The sequence below is a fragment of the Passer domesticus genome, chromosome 9, assembly GCF_036417665.1.
Source record: "Passer domesticus isolate bPasDom1 chromosome 9, bPasDom1.hap1, whole genome shotgun sequence".
Taxonomy (NCBI): domain Eukaryota; kingdom Metazoa; phylum Chordata; class Aves; order Passeriformes; family Passeridae; genus Passer; species Passer domesticus.
The window spans coordinates 41,664,795-41,680,971 of record NC_087482.1 but is presented as its reverse complement, the minus strand read 5'-3'; the positions used below and the strand labels follow the sequence as shown (position 1 = coordinate 41,680,971).

The 16,177-nt window shown below is 40.3% G+C and overlaps 1 protein-coding gene across 1 annotated transcript; it reads left to right on the top strand.

Moving 5' to 3' along the window:
* The first annotated feature begins 146 nt into the window (after positions 1-146).
* Positions 147-14,354, top strand: TMF1 (TATA element modulatory factor 1). The gene is made up of 17 exons (XM_064433000.1): positions 147-392; positions 2,329-3,569; positions 4,398-4,501; positions 5,369-5,495; positions 6,367-6,472; positions 7,107-7,249; positions 7,902-8,068; positions 8,220-8,376; positions 8,829-8,921; positions 9,534-9,690; positions 10,358-10,550; positions 10,808-10,877; positions 10,962-11,054; positions 12,017-12,127; positions 12,664-12,810; positions 13,122-13,247; positions 14,067-14,354. The coding sequence occupies exons 1-17, from the start codon at positions 251-253 to the stop codon at positions 14,208-14,210; spliced, it is 3,321 nt and encodes a 1,106-aa protein (XP_064289070.1). The 5' UTR covers positions 147-250; the 3' UTR covers positions 14,211-14,354.
* Positions 14,355-16,177: the final 1,823 nt, after the last annotated feature.

Below are 16,177 nucleotides of genomic sequence, written 5' to 3'. Positions count from 1 at the left end.
CCCAGGGCAGGAACCGGCCGGTGTCCGAGTCCCTGGCAGCCCCGCAGCCGAAGCTCTCCCCGCTCCGGCGGCGCCGTGAGGGCGGCGCGGTGCCCGGTCCCGCCTCCCGGACGTGCCGGGCCCGGCTGCGACGTGGATCCGGCGGCGCCTGCGCGGGGCCCGCTCCGCTCCGCTCCCTCAGCGCCGCGCCCGGCCCGGCCCCGCCGGCAGCGGGGGCAGCTGCGGGAACGGGGCTGCCGAGCCGCCCACGATGAGCTGGTTCAACGCCTCGCAGCTGTCCAGCTTCGCCAAGCAGGCGCTGTCGCAGGCGCAGAAGTCCATCGACCGGGTGCTGGACATCCAGGCCGAGGAGACCCCCTGGCCCGACGCCGTCATCCCCGACTACGGTGACGGTAAGGGCGGGCGGCCCGGCCGCCGTGCCGAGCCCCGCGGGCCTTGGCTTCGGCCGGCTCCTCCGCTGTGTCCCCCTTACCCCGGGGAGCTTTAACCGCCCCCCGCACGAAGCCGCCCCGGTTTTTAAAATTCAGAGCCCCCCGTGGTTTAAAAATCCACCTTCTGCTCCCTCCCGCGCCGGGTGACACCGGCACGAAGAGCTGAGCTCAGCTCAGAGCCTGGCTGGTGTCACCAGTGTCCTGCTTTTATGCCACAGTTGGCACTGAGCTTCATATCCCTGCTTCTCGAGGCGTTATTTATTTATACTTATGCTGAGGAGCTAATAATTGGTAAAAACTGCTCAGTAATCATGCTCTTTTCATGGATTCACTCTCTGCAACAGGAGGGGCAGAGTAGAAGCTGAAAGTCTGCTCCATGTGAACCAAATGAAATTTCCACTTTTCGTGGCTTCCAGTTCATAATCCTCCAACATCTGTCGAAAGGAATGCGCTGGTGGAAAAGTTGTGATGGCTATGAGGAAGTGTCTCCCCTGTGCCTGTGCTAATGGAGAGCCTGAAGGAATGGTCAGCCCTAAGCTGCTGTTCGGAAGGGAGAGAGCAAAAAGGAGCCCTCTTAATTAAAAACTCCCTAATAATAATCATAAAACATATGGGAAATGAAGTCATCTGGAATCAGTGTCATTGCTACAACTATATCTAAAAAAACTATGTCTAGCTGGAGGAGGAGGAGGTAATTTCCAGGTGAAGCCGTAGCAGAGATTTCTGAAAACTGAAAGCTGGAGCAACTGAAAACTTTTTCCAGGTTGGTTGCTCAGCAAAGGTCAGTTTGGGATGTCTTTGTCCCTTTGAGGGCTTGGCAGTCATGTTAGTAGTCTGGTGTCATCTTACAATGCAGAAATTGTTTATAGAAAACTCTGTCATGCTTAATTTCTCAAAGCTTTAGACTTCTTCAATTTTTTAAAATTTTATTTGTATCTTAGTATATATGGTAGTTCTGTAATTCATAAGAAGAGCAGCAAAGATCAGCCTGCATCTGATTTTCAGGGAAAACCTTGTTTTTAAGAGATGTCAAAATGTGTTCTGAATGTTACAGTTAACTCAGAGCTTTTTCTGAAGCTGTTGAATTATGCACAAGGTAGCAGTAAGTCAGATGCTTGTAGTAATAAATCACATGTTTGTAGTATTTTGGGCAATGAAAACAGTAATTATCTGAGAGATTATCTTGAGATTTGAGGCCAACAGCTATCAACTGTTCTGAAAGTAGAATCCAGCTTTAAATATTGTACCTCAGTGTTTTTAGTAGATGCTGCTGTACAGAGTGAGTTTGTTTTTAAGTAGCCTGAAATAGTTATGTTACCCAGATTATAAAATTGGATACTGTTTTTTGATTTCTCTTTCTTACTTCAGATGCTACTGAAATTTAATGCTGAAATTCTTGGCTTTGCCGTTGACAAGTCTTGGAAAACCTGCAAGAAATACAATAATTGGAATGGTTGATGTTGTTTTAGGGCAGCTTCAGAATTGAACAATTCAGTATTTCTCTGCAGAAGAGGGAAATTCTCAGCTGGGCTGCTGCTGATTTTTATTGTCAGCTCCGTGCTGATGCTTGGTGTATGAGGAAAAATGAAGTCTCTCAGAAACTGAAGGGCAAGAACCCTTCTTGCAGTGTAAATACTGCAAATACTTAAAGCTTTTCCCCTGTTTTCTGTAATAGTGTGTGAAGTGTTTATGTGCTACTTGCAGATAACTTTTAAGACCTTGTAATTTTTTTGCTCCTTTTTAAATCAGTATAATTTTCTTAACTACAGCTTTCCATGTTGTTTTTTGCCTGGACTCCTTTCACTGTAGGGAAGCCGGAGGCCAGATTTGATTTTGCTTGTAGCTTTCAAAGTGTTGGTTTTTTTGCCTATCTCGCTTTTTTCCTTTTCTTTTTTAGGAACAAATTCTCTCATAAGTGGAGGATGGGACACATCTTCCTGGGGCTTGAACTCAACTACAGAACCCCAGAATCAGCCAGTATCGCCCACAGCCATCACAAAGCCGGTGAGGAGGACGGTGGTGGATGAGTCTGAGAACTTCTTCAGTGCCTTTCTCTCCCCAACAGACGTTCAGAGTATCCAGAAAAACCCAGTGGTGTCCAAACCTCCAGCCAAATCACAGCGACCCAAAGAGGAGGTGAAGAGCACTTTAAAGGAGTCTCAACACTCCAGTCAGCTGGAAGGGCCAGTGACAGCAGAGGCAGAGGTGAAGGATTCCTCTGTAGCTGACCTGGACTTGAAAAGCCTTGATATTCCCAAGGAGAAATTAGAAGAGAATGCTGTACTTAAATCTGATGTGCAGCATGAGGCAAGCACAAATGAAGTTACTGACAAAAAGGTGTCTGCTCTAAATTTTGAAGAACCTGAAGTTTCTCCTACTGAGAAATCCAATGTGGGAGGAGATGGAGCAGCAGGTGCACCCGAGGGCACTTCTCAGCCCCTTGGAGCAGGCACGAAAGACCTGGCCTTGGAAGGGAAGGAGAGAAAGACTGAGGACAGACAAAGCAATACCCCATCACCTCCCATCAGCACCTTCTCCTCAGGCACGTCCACAACCAGTGATATTGAAGTTCTGGACCACGAAAGTGTGATAAGTGAGAGCTCAGTAAGTTCCAGACAGGAAGCTGCAGATTCCAAGTCCAGCCTTCACCTCATGCAGACGTCGTTCCAGCTCTTATCCACGTCTGCCTGTGCGGATTATAATCGCTTAGATGACTTCCAGAAAATGACTGAGAGCTGTGGCTCCTCAGATGCTTTTGAAAGAATTGATTCATTCAGTGTGCAGTCCTTGGATAGCAGGAGTGTCAGTGAAATAAATTCAGATGATGAGTTATCAGGCAGGGCTTCTGCTTCAGCGTCTGTCGCTGTCAGTCCTTCCGTGCCAAAGACAGAAACGGGTGACGCCCTGAAAAATAAATCTGAAAACTTGAATGATGCTCCTGTGCCACATGCTGAGGAAGCTGAGATGGAAGAGAGTGGGAGAAGTGCAACCCCTGTTAATTCTGAGCAGCCAGATGTTGTTTTGGTTGCTGCCGTGCAAACTGTTGAAAGACAGGTGGTGAAGGAGGAGGCTGAGCCCCAGCAGGATGCTGGGCAACAGTTGGTAGAAGAGGACACTGAAAAGCAAGAGCTTAAAAAGGTAAATAAAACATGTATTGCAAACACGCCTTTTAATTGCAAATGAGACTCCTGACATTTCCTTACATTGTCCTGAATCTCTTACATCAGCTTATTTGAATAAATTAATTGATTCTGAGCTATCTGACTCTGTAGAAAAGTGTCCCTGATATCCTGCAGTGGAACAGTAATGGTAAAATTTCTGGTCAGATAGTTGTGGGTTTCACCTGACCCACCTTGTTGTTGTGAATTGTGAGCAGGGGTGGCAAACAGGAAGCCTAATAAGTCAAATGTCTTATTTTAGTTCTGTGTTGTTTACTTTTGTATATTTTCATGTATTTTTGTTATCTATGTTCAGCTTTCCAAAACTTGGTGTTAAGAAATTATTTTGAGGATGTGAGCTCAGACCTTTTGAGTCTGAGTGAAAGTTTTCCTCCCTCATCTGAGGCTGTTCTGCTGCTTTGTGCTAGTGTTTCCCAGAAGAGACCTTCCCATAGAAATTATTCTGTAGAGAATGCTTAATGCTTAATGTAAGCCATAGTTTTAAAGACTATCAGCTCTAATTAAAAACTTCATGTATAATTAATCATTTTGTTGAGGAACTTACTTGAGCCACATGTGCTGATTTAATAGGATTTCTACACCTGTAGAAAACGGGTGTGTTTATGTTCAGGTGTGTGGCAGAAACATGATAATCCTCACTGACTTCTGCCTCAAATTCCTGAAACGTTGACCAGTTCAATTTTAAATAATCTTGTGAGGGAATGGGGGGTGGGCGAAGGGAAAGCGTGCCCCTCTTGTGTTTTAACTGTCCCATTGATCTGATCTTTATCTATAAAACCTTGTCCAGATGATTGATTCATTAACAGAGAAGCTGGAGAAGAGGGAAATACAGTTACTAAGCACTAGTAAAGAGAGGGCTCGCTTGGAAGAAGCTTATGATAACCTCAAAGAGTAAGTATGAAAATACACTCAGTGCTGTAACTGTGACTTTGCTGTGATAAAATCTTAGACAGCAGATCAAACAAAGAGCTTTGTGACTGGAGCAAAGGTTACAGGGGATGTGCACTGTTTGTGAAAGGTGGCAATAATGACTGCATGTGCTGTGATGGGATTTTTTTTAAAAACATGTTATTTCTGGGAGCCAAAATCTCTTTTGGGAGGGGGCTGGGGAAAGATTTTTCAGTAAGCAAGCAGTAAGAATGACAAATGTTGAAAATCAGACTTGGTTACTAATAAAGATCTTTATTATAAGACTAGATTCAGCTATTAAGAGAGACTGACTTTGCTGATACAGAGGGAGGAACCTGATTTACCAAGTAATTTGTTGACTAAAATGTAGGCAGGGAAACTATGGAAGAAGGGCTGGTTATAGGGAAAAACCTTAAATTATTATTTAATTTAGTTAAAGTTAAAAGGGGGGAAATGCAAAGTTGTATTTACCAGCTCATTGATCAAATATTGAATTATAAAATGTACAGATATGTGATGCTGTTGTTTAATGACTAAATTGATCCTAACTTAAAAAATAGATAAAATAATTTACCCTTTATATGATACAGATTATGGTTAACTAAAAAGGATTCCTTCAAGGAGCAAAGCATTTAAGATAAATCAAGCATTTAGTTGTTTTCCTGGGTAAACTACTGAGTTGATAAAGATCTTTGATTAGGACTTGTGATACAGATGTGAGGTTTTTTGAGCTTATCATGTACAAAATAAGAAAAATGCTTCTTAAAAGCATTTAAGACAACTTGTTGCAAACTGTTTGGAGTGTCACATAGCCATGCAACTGTTCTGAAATGTTCATTTTAAATGCAGTGAAATGTTTAGAATGAAAGAAGAGAGCAGCAGCCTTTCATCTCTTAAGGAGGAGTTTGCTCAGCGAATTGCAGATGCTGAGAAGAAGCTCCAACTAGCCTGCAAAGAGAGAGATGCAGCTAAAAAGGTGATTTGGCTTTTTTTATGAAATTAATATTTATTAGTTTATGACACAGTTGAATTTCTTGAGGAAAACCAATTAACATTAACCCAGGGAAAAGCATGAGGCTGTTAGTAACCAGCATGAGCTGTTTCCAGCCATCCAGGCTGCTTGGTGCTCACATCCATGCTGTGAACCAGCTTGGGGAACTCATTTAATTGGGAAAAAAGAGATTTAATGTGTGCTCTCATTTACCTTGTACCAAATATGTATTTGCATTGGTGAGAGAGAATGGCCTGGGGATGTGAGGAAGGGGTGAAGGATGGGAATGGCTTCTTTAGAGGATTAACTGGGAGGAAAATTAAGGGCTGATGACAGATTGATTTGGAATGAGCAAAGAAATCTACAGCAGCAAAGTTTAAAGGGGTTTAAATGTTCTTGACCTGGTGTCACAGCATTTCATTTCTCTAGCTTAATGCAGAAAGGAAACTCAAATCTGACTGAAAAACAAATATTTTTCAGCTGTTTGTCACTGTGTTGACACAGCAGTGAATTGAATTATAAAAAAATATTCAGTAGCTGCTTGTGAATAGGACAGGTTGTTTTTTCTCTATTGCAAAAGTTTAAAGAAAATTAAATGGATGGGGAAGTTAGAACAAATTGTACAGAGGATTTACAGAGTTTCAATCCTTGGAGGTTTTTAAAACTTGATGCAATAAGGCTCTGAGCAATCTGTTTTGATCAGATAATCTCCAGAGTTCCCTTCCAACCTAAATTGTTTTCCCAGCAAAGTCTTGTGAGAGGAAGGCAGAAGAAAAAGGTGATCAGTGTAACTCACTCTGTTTTTCCCTCCATGTATTTTAATAAACAGTCCTAAGTATTTTATCCTATTATTTAGGAAGTAAAGACTGTTAAAGAGGAATTGGCTACTAGACTTAATACCAATGAAACTGCTGAATTATTGAAAGAAAAAGAAGAGCAAATCAAAGGATTAATGGAGGAAGGTGAGAATTAACTTTCTTGTTGCAGTAAAAATGTGTAGAATAGTTTGAAATGTACTGGCCTTGCACACAAGCCTGCTTTGTGTGGGTAGAAAGTGCTGAATTTGAAGCACGTTGGATGTTTCTGAATGTTTGAAGCATTTAGTGAGTAGCAAAGAGCAACAGGAGGGGTCAGGCAGGTACAGGTGGCTGGAGAGGGAGTTCCTGCAAGATGCAGTAAAAGGTGCTGAGAGATAAAACCAGCATGTGCAGAACAGCATTCCATGTTCCATTCAGAAGCAATCTAATGAGGGCATTGTTCAGGGCATTTCTACAGTGGCTCTTTTAATACTTCTTCATTTTGGAAGTTAAATATAGATACTAAATGAGAGAAGATTTTTTTTTTTCTAACATGATGAGCTCGCTTTATTTTCAATGCCTTTTACATCCTATCCTATCTCTCTGTAGTTCAGTGTAGCAAGGGTATCTCAGGATAAGATAGATTTAAACTTAAGAACTTGCCTGAAGAATTGTAAGAATAATTATTTCCATATTTACTGGAGTAATATTTTCATGGGACTAAAGAGCAAGGCAGGTGTGAGTAGAATCCATAGAATATCACCAATATGCACTGGCTTCATGCTCAATTTCTTCACAGGAGAAAAGCTTTCCAAGCAGCAGCTGCAGAATTCCAACATTATTAAGAAATTAAGAGCCAAAGAGAAAGAGAGAGAAAATATTAACACAAAACAGAACAAAAAGATTAAGGAATTGGAAGAGGAGTTGCAGCATTTAAAACAGGTGAGATATTTGTTGAATTTTTAAGGTTTTATGTTAGCTGCAAAATTGCCTTTTGGGAGGGCTCTTGATAAATTGACTTTTTAAAAAATTTTCTGTAGACTTCTCTGTTTTATAGAATCCTAGAATGGTTTGGGTTGGAAGGGACCCTAAAGCCCATCCAGTTCCATCCCCTGCCATGGGCAGGGACACCTTCCACTGTCCCAGGCTGCTCCAAGCCCCATCCAGCCTGGCCTTGGGCACTGCCAGGGGTGGGGCAGTCACAGTTTCTCTGGGCAGCCTGTGCCAGGGCCTCACCATTTCACATTGTTGGAGCACTGAGTTGTGATTTATGTGTGTATTCCTTGTAAAACTGCAGTGAGGGATCTTCTCAGCTGCTTGTTTGCATGTGAGCTGGAAAATCTGTACCACCAAAATTTAGACAGTTAGTGACCTTACAAATTTCAGACCCAGGATGTGGAGTTGTGTGAAGCTGTGCTGAAGAGCAGCTCCCTCCTCTGGGCAAGGCAGGGAAGCAAAACCTTTCTCTTTCTGCCAAGTGTTAGATGGCTTTAGCCACTTCATCCCAAATTGGTTGCCACTGTTGCCCCTGTCCCCTGTCCATGTCAGCCCCACATCCTGGGGTTTGTTTCATGTTTCTTGTCTTCACTGACAGGTGCTTGATGGCAAGGAGGACCTTGAGAAGCAGCATCGAGACACCATTAAACAACTGAACAGCGTTGTGGAGAGACAAGAGAAGGACCTCACTAAACTTCAGGCAGAAGTGCAGGAGCTTGAAGAAAGGAACAGGAGTGTGCAGGCAGCACTCGACAGTGCCTACAAGTAAGCAAAGCAATCACACCTTCAGATTGTGCCTCTTTCTTGTGCAGTGCTTGTGAAATATTTAAATGTAACAAAGTTACTTTCCAAGTTGCTGTTGGCATTTAAATGTACTGGGGTTTGTTGATTTCTTTGTTTGGTTCTTTCTCCCCAGGGAACTTGCAGATCTTCATAAAGCTAATGCTACAAAGGACAGCGAGGCTCAGGAAGCAGCCCTGAGTCGGGAGATGAAGGCAAAGGAAGAGCTTGGGTTAGCACTGGAAAAGGCCCAGGAGGAGGCTCGGCAGCAGCAAGAAGCTTTGGCAATTCAGGTGGGTCTGAAATGCAACAATAAACTCTTTAATTCAACCAGTGACTGCACTGAGGTGCTGTGTACACCTGATGTAATGGACCAGGTGGAACTCGTTTTTGTGTGCTTAGCAAATATCCAGAGGATTTCTTCCCTGTGGAACTTGTTCCATATTGAGGGGTGTTGTGCTTACCTTTAAAATACTAATTTTATTTAAAAGTACTTATAACTTTACTTGTCTAAATGAAATTACTTTGATAGGCTCTATGTTAAGTTTGTGGTACTCTTACCTCTTAGAATTTTTAGTGCTAAATAAATCAGTGTAACTACTTGTGTGCGTGCAAAAACGAAGCCTTTACTTGTAAACAAACATATCCTGTTAACACTGTTTGAAAATGGTGTGGGACTGTGGCAAGGAATAGGTGATGATAGAACTTTTGGCAAGACTTTAGTAACAATTTCTTGTTTATTTAGGTGGCGGACCTGAGGCTGGCACTGCAACGTGCAGAGCAGCAGGCAGCAAGAAAAGAAGATTATTTACGGCAGGAAATTGGTGAACTACAGCAGGTACTGTAACAAACAGATGATGCCCACTTGCACCTGCAAGGAGGACTTCTAAAAACCCAAAAATAAATTGCTACCATGACATGAGCAGCTTGAAAGAGAGGGTTTATTTTCCTTGTTACCTGCAGTGGTTGTCCTTTACAGAGGAGCAATAAAAATATTAATGGAAATGTTTTTTAAATCACACAGTGGAAAAAGTGTATTAGTTTTGTATGATGCCTTTTAAATAGAATGCTCTCCTTTTTAAATATGAGACAAAATACAGGCATTAATTCTGTGATAATTGTGTAAAATTGCTGGCAAATGCACTTCCGAATGACTCTTTATCTGCTTGTTAAGAATATTTTTATTGTTCTTAAGGGCCAGAATATAGATTGTTGCCAAAATGTTTCAAATTATGTCCAGAGCCCTGGAATTTCTGGGCTCTTGCTCTGTTATGTATGTGAAAATGTTTAACTTCTCTCTTTCACACTTTACTTTGAGTTTGAACCACATGAATGTTAGATTGTAAAGTAGTAATCTTAGAATGTAGAGCAGCTGCTGTTTATTTAGATGAACTCTATGAATCTTTCAATGCATCATATGATTTAAATGATATTTAATTTGTGATTTCAGAGACTGCAGGAAGCAGAGAGCAGGAACCAAGAGCTGAGCCAAAGTGTAACCTCTGCTACCCGGCCGCTGCTGCGGCAGATAGAGAACCTGCAGGCCACGCTGGGAGCACAGACCTCTGCCTGGGAGAAACTGGAGAAGAACCTTTCTGACAGGCTGGGTAAGGTGGTTTAGCTTCCACTGAGCTGTGAGGCTCTGGGTGAAGATGTGAGATGTGTGAAGGTAAATGTAAAGGGCTTAATTAACACTTGCCCAAAGTGTAGATGGTGGATCAGGAGAGAGGAGCACCAAATGCTTTCCTGGGGGAGTCATGCCAAGGTTCTTGGACAGGTAATCCACTGGTTCTCTGTAAAACACTCTGTAACATAAGGCTGTGAGGTGTACATGTCCTTATAGCTTCTAAGGGCATTGAGACACTGAAAGTATTCCAGTGTGGATTCCCATCGTAAAGTTTGGAGTCACTTACCTGACTGCATAGGTGATGATACATATATTATTTCCTACAGTAGTAATGTATTGTTTTAAATGAAAAATGCATTAAAAGCCCAAAGATGGACCCAAAGAAATTTTTTCCTTTCTGGAAGCAATCTGTATTTGTATATTGCATTCTGAAAGAGTCTGAAATCTGTTCATTCTGCATTGCTTTGATCCTCTGTATGTGGAAAATATTTAATTTCCTTTACAAAAGAAAACAAGATGTATTTTTTAAGAAAGATTAGTTGCATATAAAAAAATTCCAAAATTCAACTTTTATATAAGTAAATGGCTTATATTCTAGATATTTGATCAAAAAAGGTTAAATTCCATGTTTTTTTTCTTACTATTAGGTGAGTCTCAAACTCTTCTAGCAGCAGCTGCTGAGAGAGAACGGGCTGCTACAGAGGAACTTCTTGCTAATAAAATTCAGATGTCTTCTTCTGAATCTCAAAATAGTCTTTTAAGGCAAGAAAATACCCGTCTTCAGGCTCAGCTGGAAGTGGAGAGAAACAAATTGAAGAAAATGGAAAATGAGAACAGCAGGTGAGTTCATTTTTGGTTAACAGCATTTCTTTATAATGTAGTGAAATGGAGTGTTGATATGACTGTGCAACATGTTGGCAGAATGTTACAAAAAAGTGTTGTTGGGGATACTTTGTTTCATTCTAAAGATTAAAAAGTGTTACATTTGTAACAATTTGTAGCCTTGCATCTGGGTTTGTTTTAAAAGCCCCTGAATCTCCAGGGAATAGAATGGAGAATACCTATTTATTAACTTCACCTCTTCTTCCTCTGTGTAGGTATGAGGTTGAACTAGAAGGGCTCAAAGATGAGTATGCAAAAACCTTGGAAGATGCAAAGAAAGAAAAGGTATTGCCTAATTTAGCTTTAATCTCTGTTATGCTAGAAATCTGAGCTAGCTTAGAGATTAACAGTTTGTATTTCTCTTTGCAGGCGCTGCTGGCTACTCAGTTAGAAATGGAGAAGATGAAGGTTGAACAGGAGAGAAAGAAGGCTGTTCTTGTCCAAGAAGCAGCAAAGGAGAAGGTGCCAAAACCTACCATTTATAAGTCTTACTGATACTGTTTTATTTTAGTGGACAACTATACCTGAAACTTTTAGTGCCTGGCAGTGTCTTTCCAGTGAAATAGGTGTTGTGTTAGACTCACTGAAATAAATTTTGAGTATAGTCTATTTAACCTGAAAGAGGTAAAATGTGGATTGTTGTCTTAATCCTCTGTGTTCTTTGAGCACTCTTGGATCCTTTTTCGTCTGAAGCTACTTGTTTCCTTTGCTTAGACCACCAGCATGGCTTCCACTGACTCCTTGTTTTGTTTCAGTGTGTAATGTTCCACATGCTTTCCAGCTGAATCACAAGTCACAGAGCAATCCTCAATAGTCATTAAATTCATTACCACTAATTAGCAGTTAATATTCAGTAAAACTATTTCTGTTGTTTGTTTCTTACTGACTCCAGTCCTAAAATCGAAGTGCTTTCCCCTTCAGAGGTTAGCACGCTTGTAGATGCTGACTGGAAAAAAGGGCCAGTCTGTTTTGAAGAGGTATCAGTGAATTATTAGCATGGAAAAAGCCTGGAATTTAATCCACACATTTTATTTAAAAATAAGAAAAAGGCCTTAACATTCATTCTAGGAGATGTTCTTCTGGGTGTGAGATATTCTTTCTGTGATGCATTTGGATGTACAAAACTGCCTCTGAGTCTCTCTTGGCTACTTGAAAGAGAACATTTTTTCAGTGTAATTTGCAGCTTCTGTCTTAATTTCCTGAAAGGTCCAATATATTGAAGATAGGCTGTGTTACAGCACAGAAATTCTTTGTTGTTGAACTTTCATATGTTTTAGGTATAGGGCAAGTGGAAAATCTATCACATAGTATTCTGTAGTTGTTGGTGGAAAAAGGGAGGCTATTTATAGAATCTCTTCTAGCATGTTATGAATGTTTTTTCTTTTTCTAACTGGTGATATTAGATGTCTTTGTTTGTTTTTAAGGACCGAAAGTCATTCACAGTTGAAACTGTATCAAGTACACCCTCAATGTCCCGCTCCAGTTCCATAAGTGGGGTGGACATGGCAGGTCTTCAGACCTCTTTCCTCTCACAGGTAGGATAGATCACCGATAATGGCTTTTTTCTTCTTGAGAGACCATTTACTTTCCTCCTCAAGAGCTTCTAGTAACATAGAAAATGACTTTTCAAGAGTGTATTGGCCTTAGACAAGGTAACATCCTATACAGAAATATCTAAAATCTGCTTACAAGATGCCTGTGACTGTAAAACATACAATTGATTTATTTTTACTTGCACTCCTGGTTTAGGGCACACCCCTGCTCCCTAGACAGCATGACTGAGTGCTGTACTCTCTGTCTCCTACTGCTGCTCCTCCCCTGTCAGTCCAGTTCATGCTGCCAAAGTTAAATGGCACCTGTGCAAGTGTCAGGAGAACTTGTCAGTAGGGAGCTATCCAAATTGTACCTATTCACCTCAAGCTTTTGTTTTGAAAACAAGCTCTGAGCGTTAAAATGCTTGCCTAGCACACTGTGTTTTAAATCTTAAGTTATATCATATTTAGGAGAGGGAAGATCCCAAAATGGGCATGTTTTTGTCTAATTTTCAGCTTCTCTAACCTTCTGTTTGTAGGATGAGCCTCATGATCACTCCTTTGGACCAATAGCTACCAGTGGGAGCAATCTCTATGATGCAATAAGGATGGGATCAGGTTCAAGTATAATTGAAAACCTTCAGTCACAGCTAAAACTGAGAGAAGGAGAGATTTCACATCTACAGGTAACTTTTCAGAAAGCTTGGTGTGTATTGCAAGAATTCTGTGAACCAGCACAGCTGTGTAGGGATGAGCACAAGAAGAATTTGTTGGTTCCTTTTTTTGTTTTGGCAAGGACCTATCCAGAAAATTTATCTGTCTGAAAAGTAAAATATCCAGGACACTGAGATTTGAGAAGAAAGTAAGAGTGGATCTGAGTTGTGCTGTTTCACAGTCTAGTTAAGAATAAGCCTTAGTTACTGTGTGTCTTGATATGATGTTTTATAAATATAGTGAATTCTTTCCTTCTCCTCCTTGTTATGTGTGTGTACCCTAGCTGGAAATTGGAAACCTGGAGAAAACTCGATCGATAATGGCAGAAGAGCTGGTTAAATTAACAAATCAAAATGATGAACTTGAAGAAAAAGTGAAGGAAATACCCAAATTACGCACACAGTTAAAGGTCAGTGCATTTCTGGTGTAAATCCATAGTAAAATGTAGATAATTGTATTGCTTTAGGAGCAGTCCTATCAGTTTATGAATATATTCAAATTTGTTTCTAAGCATAAGTGACTGAAGTGCCTGGTTTTTGGTGGTTTTTTAAAATGTATATAGTAGAACCTAAAAATGCCCACTCCATGGATAGGGAGTCACTTCAAAACACAGTTGTTGGAAACATGTGCTGTGCATAAGACTGTGTGATAAATCAGGGAGACACAATTTTCATTTCTATCATTTAGGAACTTGTCTGGAACTGGATTTTTTAGTAGAGGGAGGGTTTTAGCTAATAGCATAGTTTTGAGGTTGATGCAGAAGCTGAATATGTGTCCAGTAAAGATACAGGAAATAGGGAAAGTAATTGAATCCAAATGTTTAAGAATTTAAATTGAAATATTTGAAAAGTTTTGAAATAATTTTTGAATACAGAATGTTCAGCTTTCTCATGAAACATTTCCCAAATTGGTCATTCCTGTAGTAAAACAGTGTTTTACTAACTGTTTTAATGCTTATAGCAACTGACTTCAAGGTGTTTCACTGTGTCCTGTGAAGCCATTATTTTTATGATCTTTGGAATATCTTCCTTTAACATCTAGAATATAAATCTAGCTATATTCAAAGCACAAAGTAGTTTTGAAGAATTTACTGAGTGCTTCAGTGTGGTTACACTTCGATGAGGTAGTGCTGCCCTTATCTCCCCTGGCAGTGTCAGGCACTGTCCAGCAGCAGCTGCTTTGAGGCTGAGAACAAGAACCAGTGAGATAACACCCTGTGTCCTTGCAGGACTTGGATCAGAGGTACAACACCATTCTGCAGATGTATGGGGAGAAGGCAGAGGAGGCTGAGGAGCTCCGACTGGATCTGGAAGATGTGAAAAACATGTACAAGACTCAGATAGATGAACTTTTAAAACAAAGACAAAATTAATGCCTCGTGGAACTGTTAGCGTTGTATGGTGACAGACTGTAAAGATAACTGTTTATGTAAATGCTGAATTTAAATGTCTTGTAAAAAAACCCTGTATTATAGAAAATGTGACTATATTATAGAGTTCATATGTTGACAGAAGAATCAATGCTTTAAGTGTCCTGTTCTGTCTGCAGTTAAATTATTTGTGCAATATTTAATTTTTTTTTCTTCAGTCATCCCTTTATTTAAGTTTTTGCTAAATGGTGGGCTATTTTACCTAAACAGCAGAAATTATGGTTGTTACCTGGTGGGACAGCACTGGAAGGCAAGAGTAGTACTAAAGCAGCCCTTGATTCATAATCTTTATAAACCTTTAGAAAATCACATTACAAGTCTGTCTCAAGTGTTCATATGAGTTTTTCTAAAATCTCATCAGGTAATTTTTAATAACTAAGCAGCAGGGACTTGCTGTCTGAAGCATACCTGGTGGATATTTTATGACAGGAAAATCTTAGATTTGTGCTTACAACATCTGAACATGTCAGGGTGATTATTCTTAGACAAATCAGATTAGTCTGAATACTTAACACTAAGTCCTCTAATGCAGAGTGTGAGACTCAGATGAGACTTCAAATTACAGCTTCATCTTGTATATTGCTTGTTTTCTCATGAGCAGTCTGGAGACAGCAGCTCTGCTTGTAATGATAAATGTGTGCAACTTCTAACACCAGAAATCTGAGCTGTTAAATATCTGTTCTAGATTTAGTAGCTGATTTTTAACAGTAGCTAGAACAGATCAGAAGAATGCAGGAAACTGATTTTTTAAAAATAAATTGCTGCAGATCTCATGGTTCCTTTTATATAAAAGTAGCAAGGGTTAGACTTCTTGTAAAACTGAACTGTGGCTTAATAATAGAGCAAGTCTCCAGTGGCTGCAGAGTATTTCTCATGCCATTCCTTAAGCAGGTATTGGTCAGACAGCACTCACATGACTTGGACTTGAGCTGCATTTTTGGAAATGTCAGAGGAAATGTTTGAATGGGACCCTTGGGAATGCTGAGAAGGAGCTGTGGTCTTCCTCTCTGCATTCCAGAGAGCAAATATTTTGCTGCATCTCAGAACCTACTCGTGTGAAATACTGGGCAGTTGAAATTCTTTGCTTATCACACCAGTGCCTCTGTTGGGAGAGGTTTTTTTTTTTTTCCCAGACCCCAGTGCACGTTGTAATTTGGGAACTTTTCCTGCTTGGGTATTTGGTGGTCTGACACACAAAGGATGTGAAGGATGAGGAGTTGCTTCTGGAGAAATGCCTCTTGGTAATATGATTTTACTATGGGTGTTGAGGATTTATTCCTCACTGAAGTTACACAAGCAAGGGAATGTTCATGGAAAATCCTAGTTTGATTTGAGATTCAGGCAGTTACTCTGTGAGGATTTCATTAAAGCCATAAAGCCAGAACACTTAAATTTGTTGTAACTCCCCATCTGTCATAGAAACTTCTAACTGCTTTAATAAAAATACTTTTTTCTCTTCCTTTTTTTTTTTATTTTTCACTGGGAGGTGGGAGGGAATTACCCTCTTGTCTTCATTTCAGTTTTGGAAACCATGGTGGTACAATTTTTCTTTTACAAACCTCAGAATTTAACACTTTACCTTCATATTAAAGCACAGTTGCTCTAAGTTTCTGGAACACCCAGACCAGTCAAACCTAAGCAAAAATCAGTGCATATTACTTAAAACACTTGCTGGAATTCTACTGATTTAGAATTATGATGTACAAGGGTTAGTTAAGTCTTTTCTTAGAACAACTCTTTGTGATGGTCAAAGATTCGAAATTTTGTTCAGCTTTTATCTACTACAGCAAATCACGAACTTCCTTGTTTTCACTTTTTTAAATGATCTTGGCAGACAAATGCAGCAAACAAAAATAAATTATTTTATACTCCTGAAGGACTGACAGTTCTGAATATGTCTTGGGCTATCT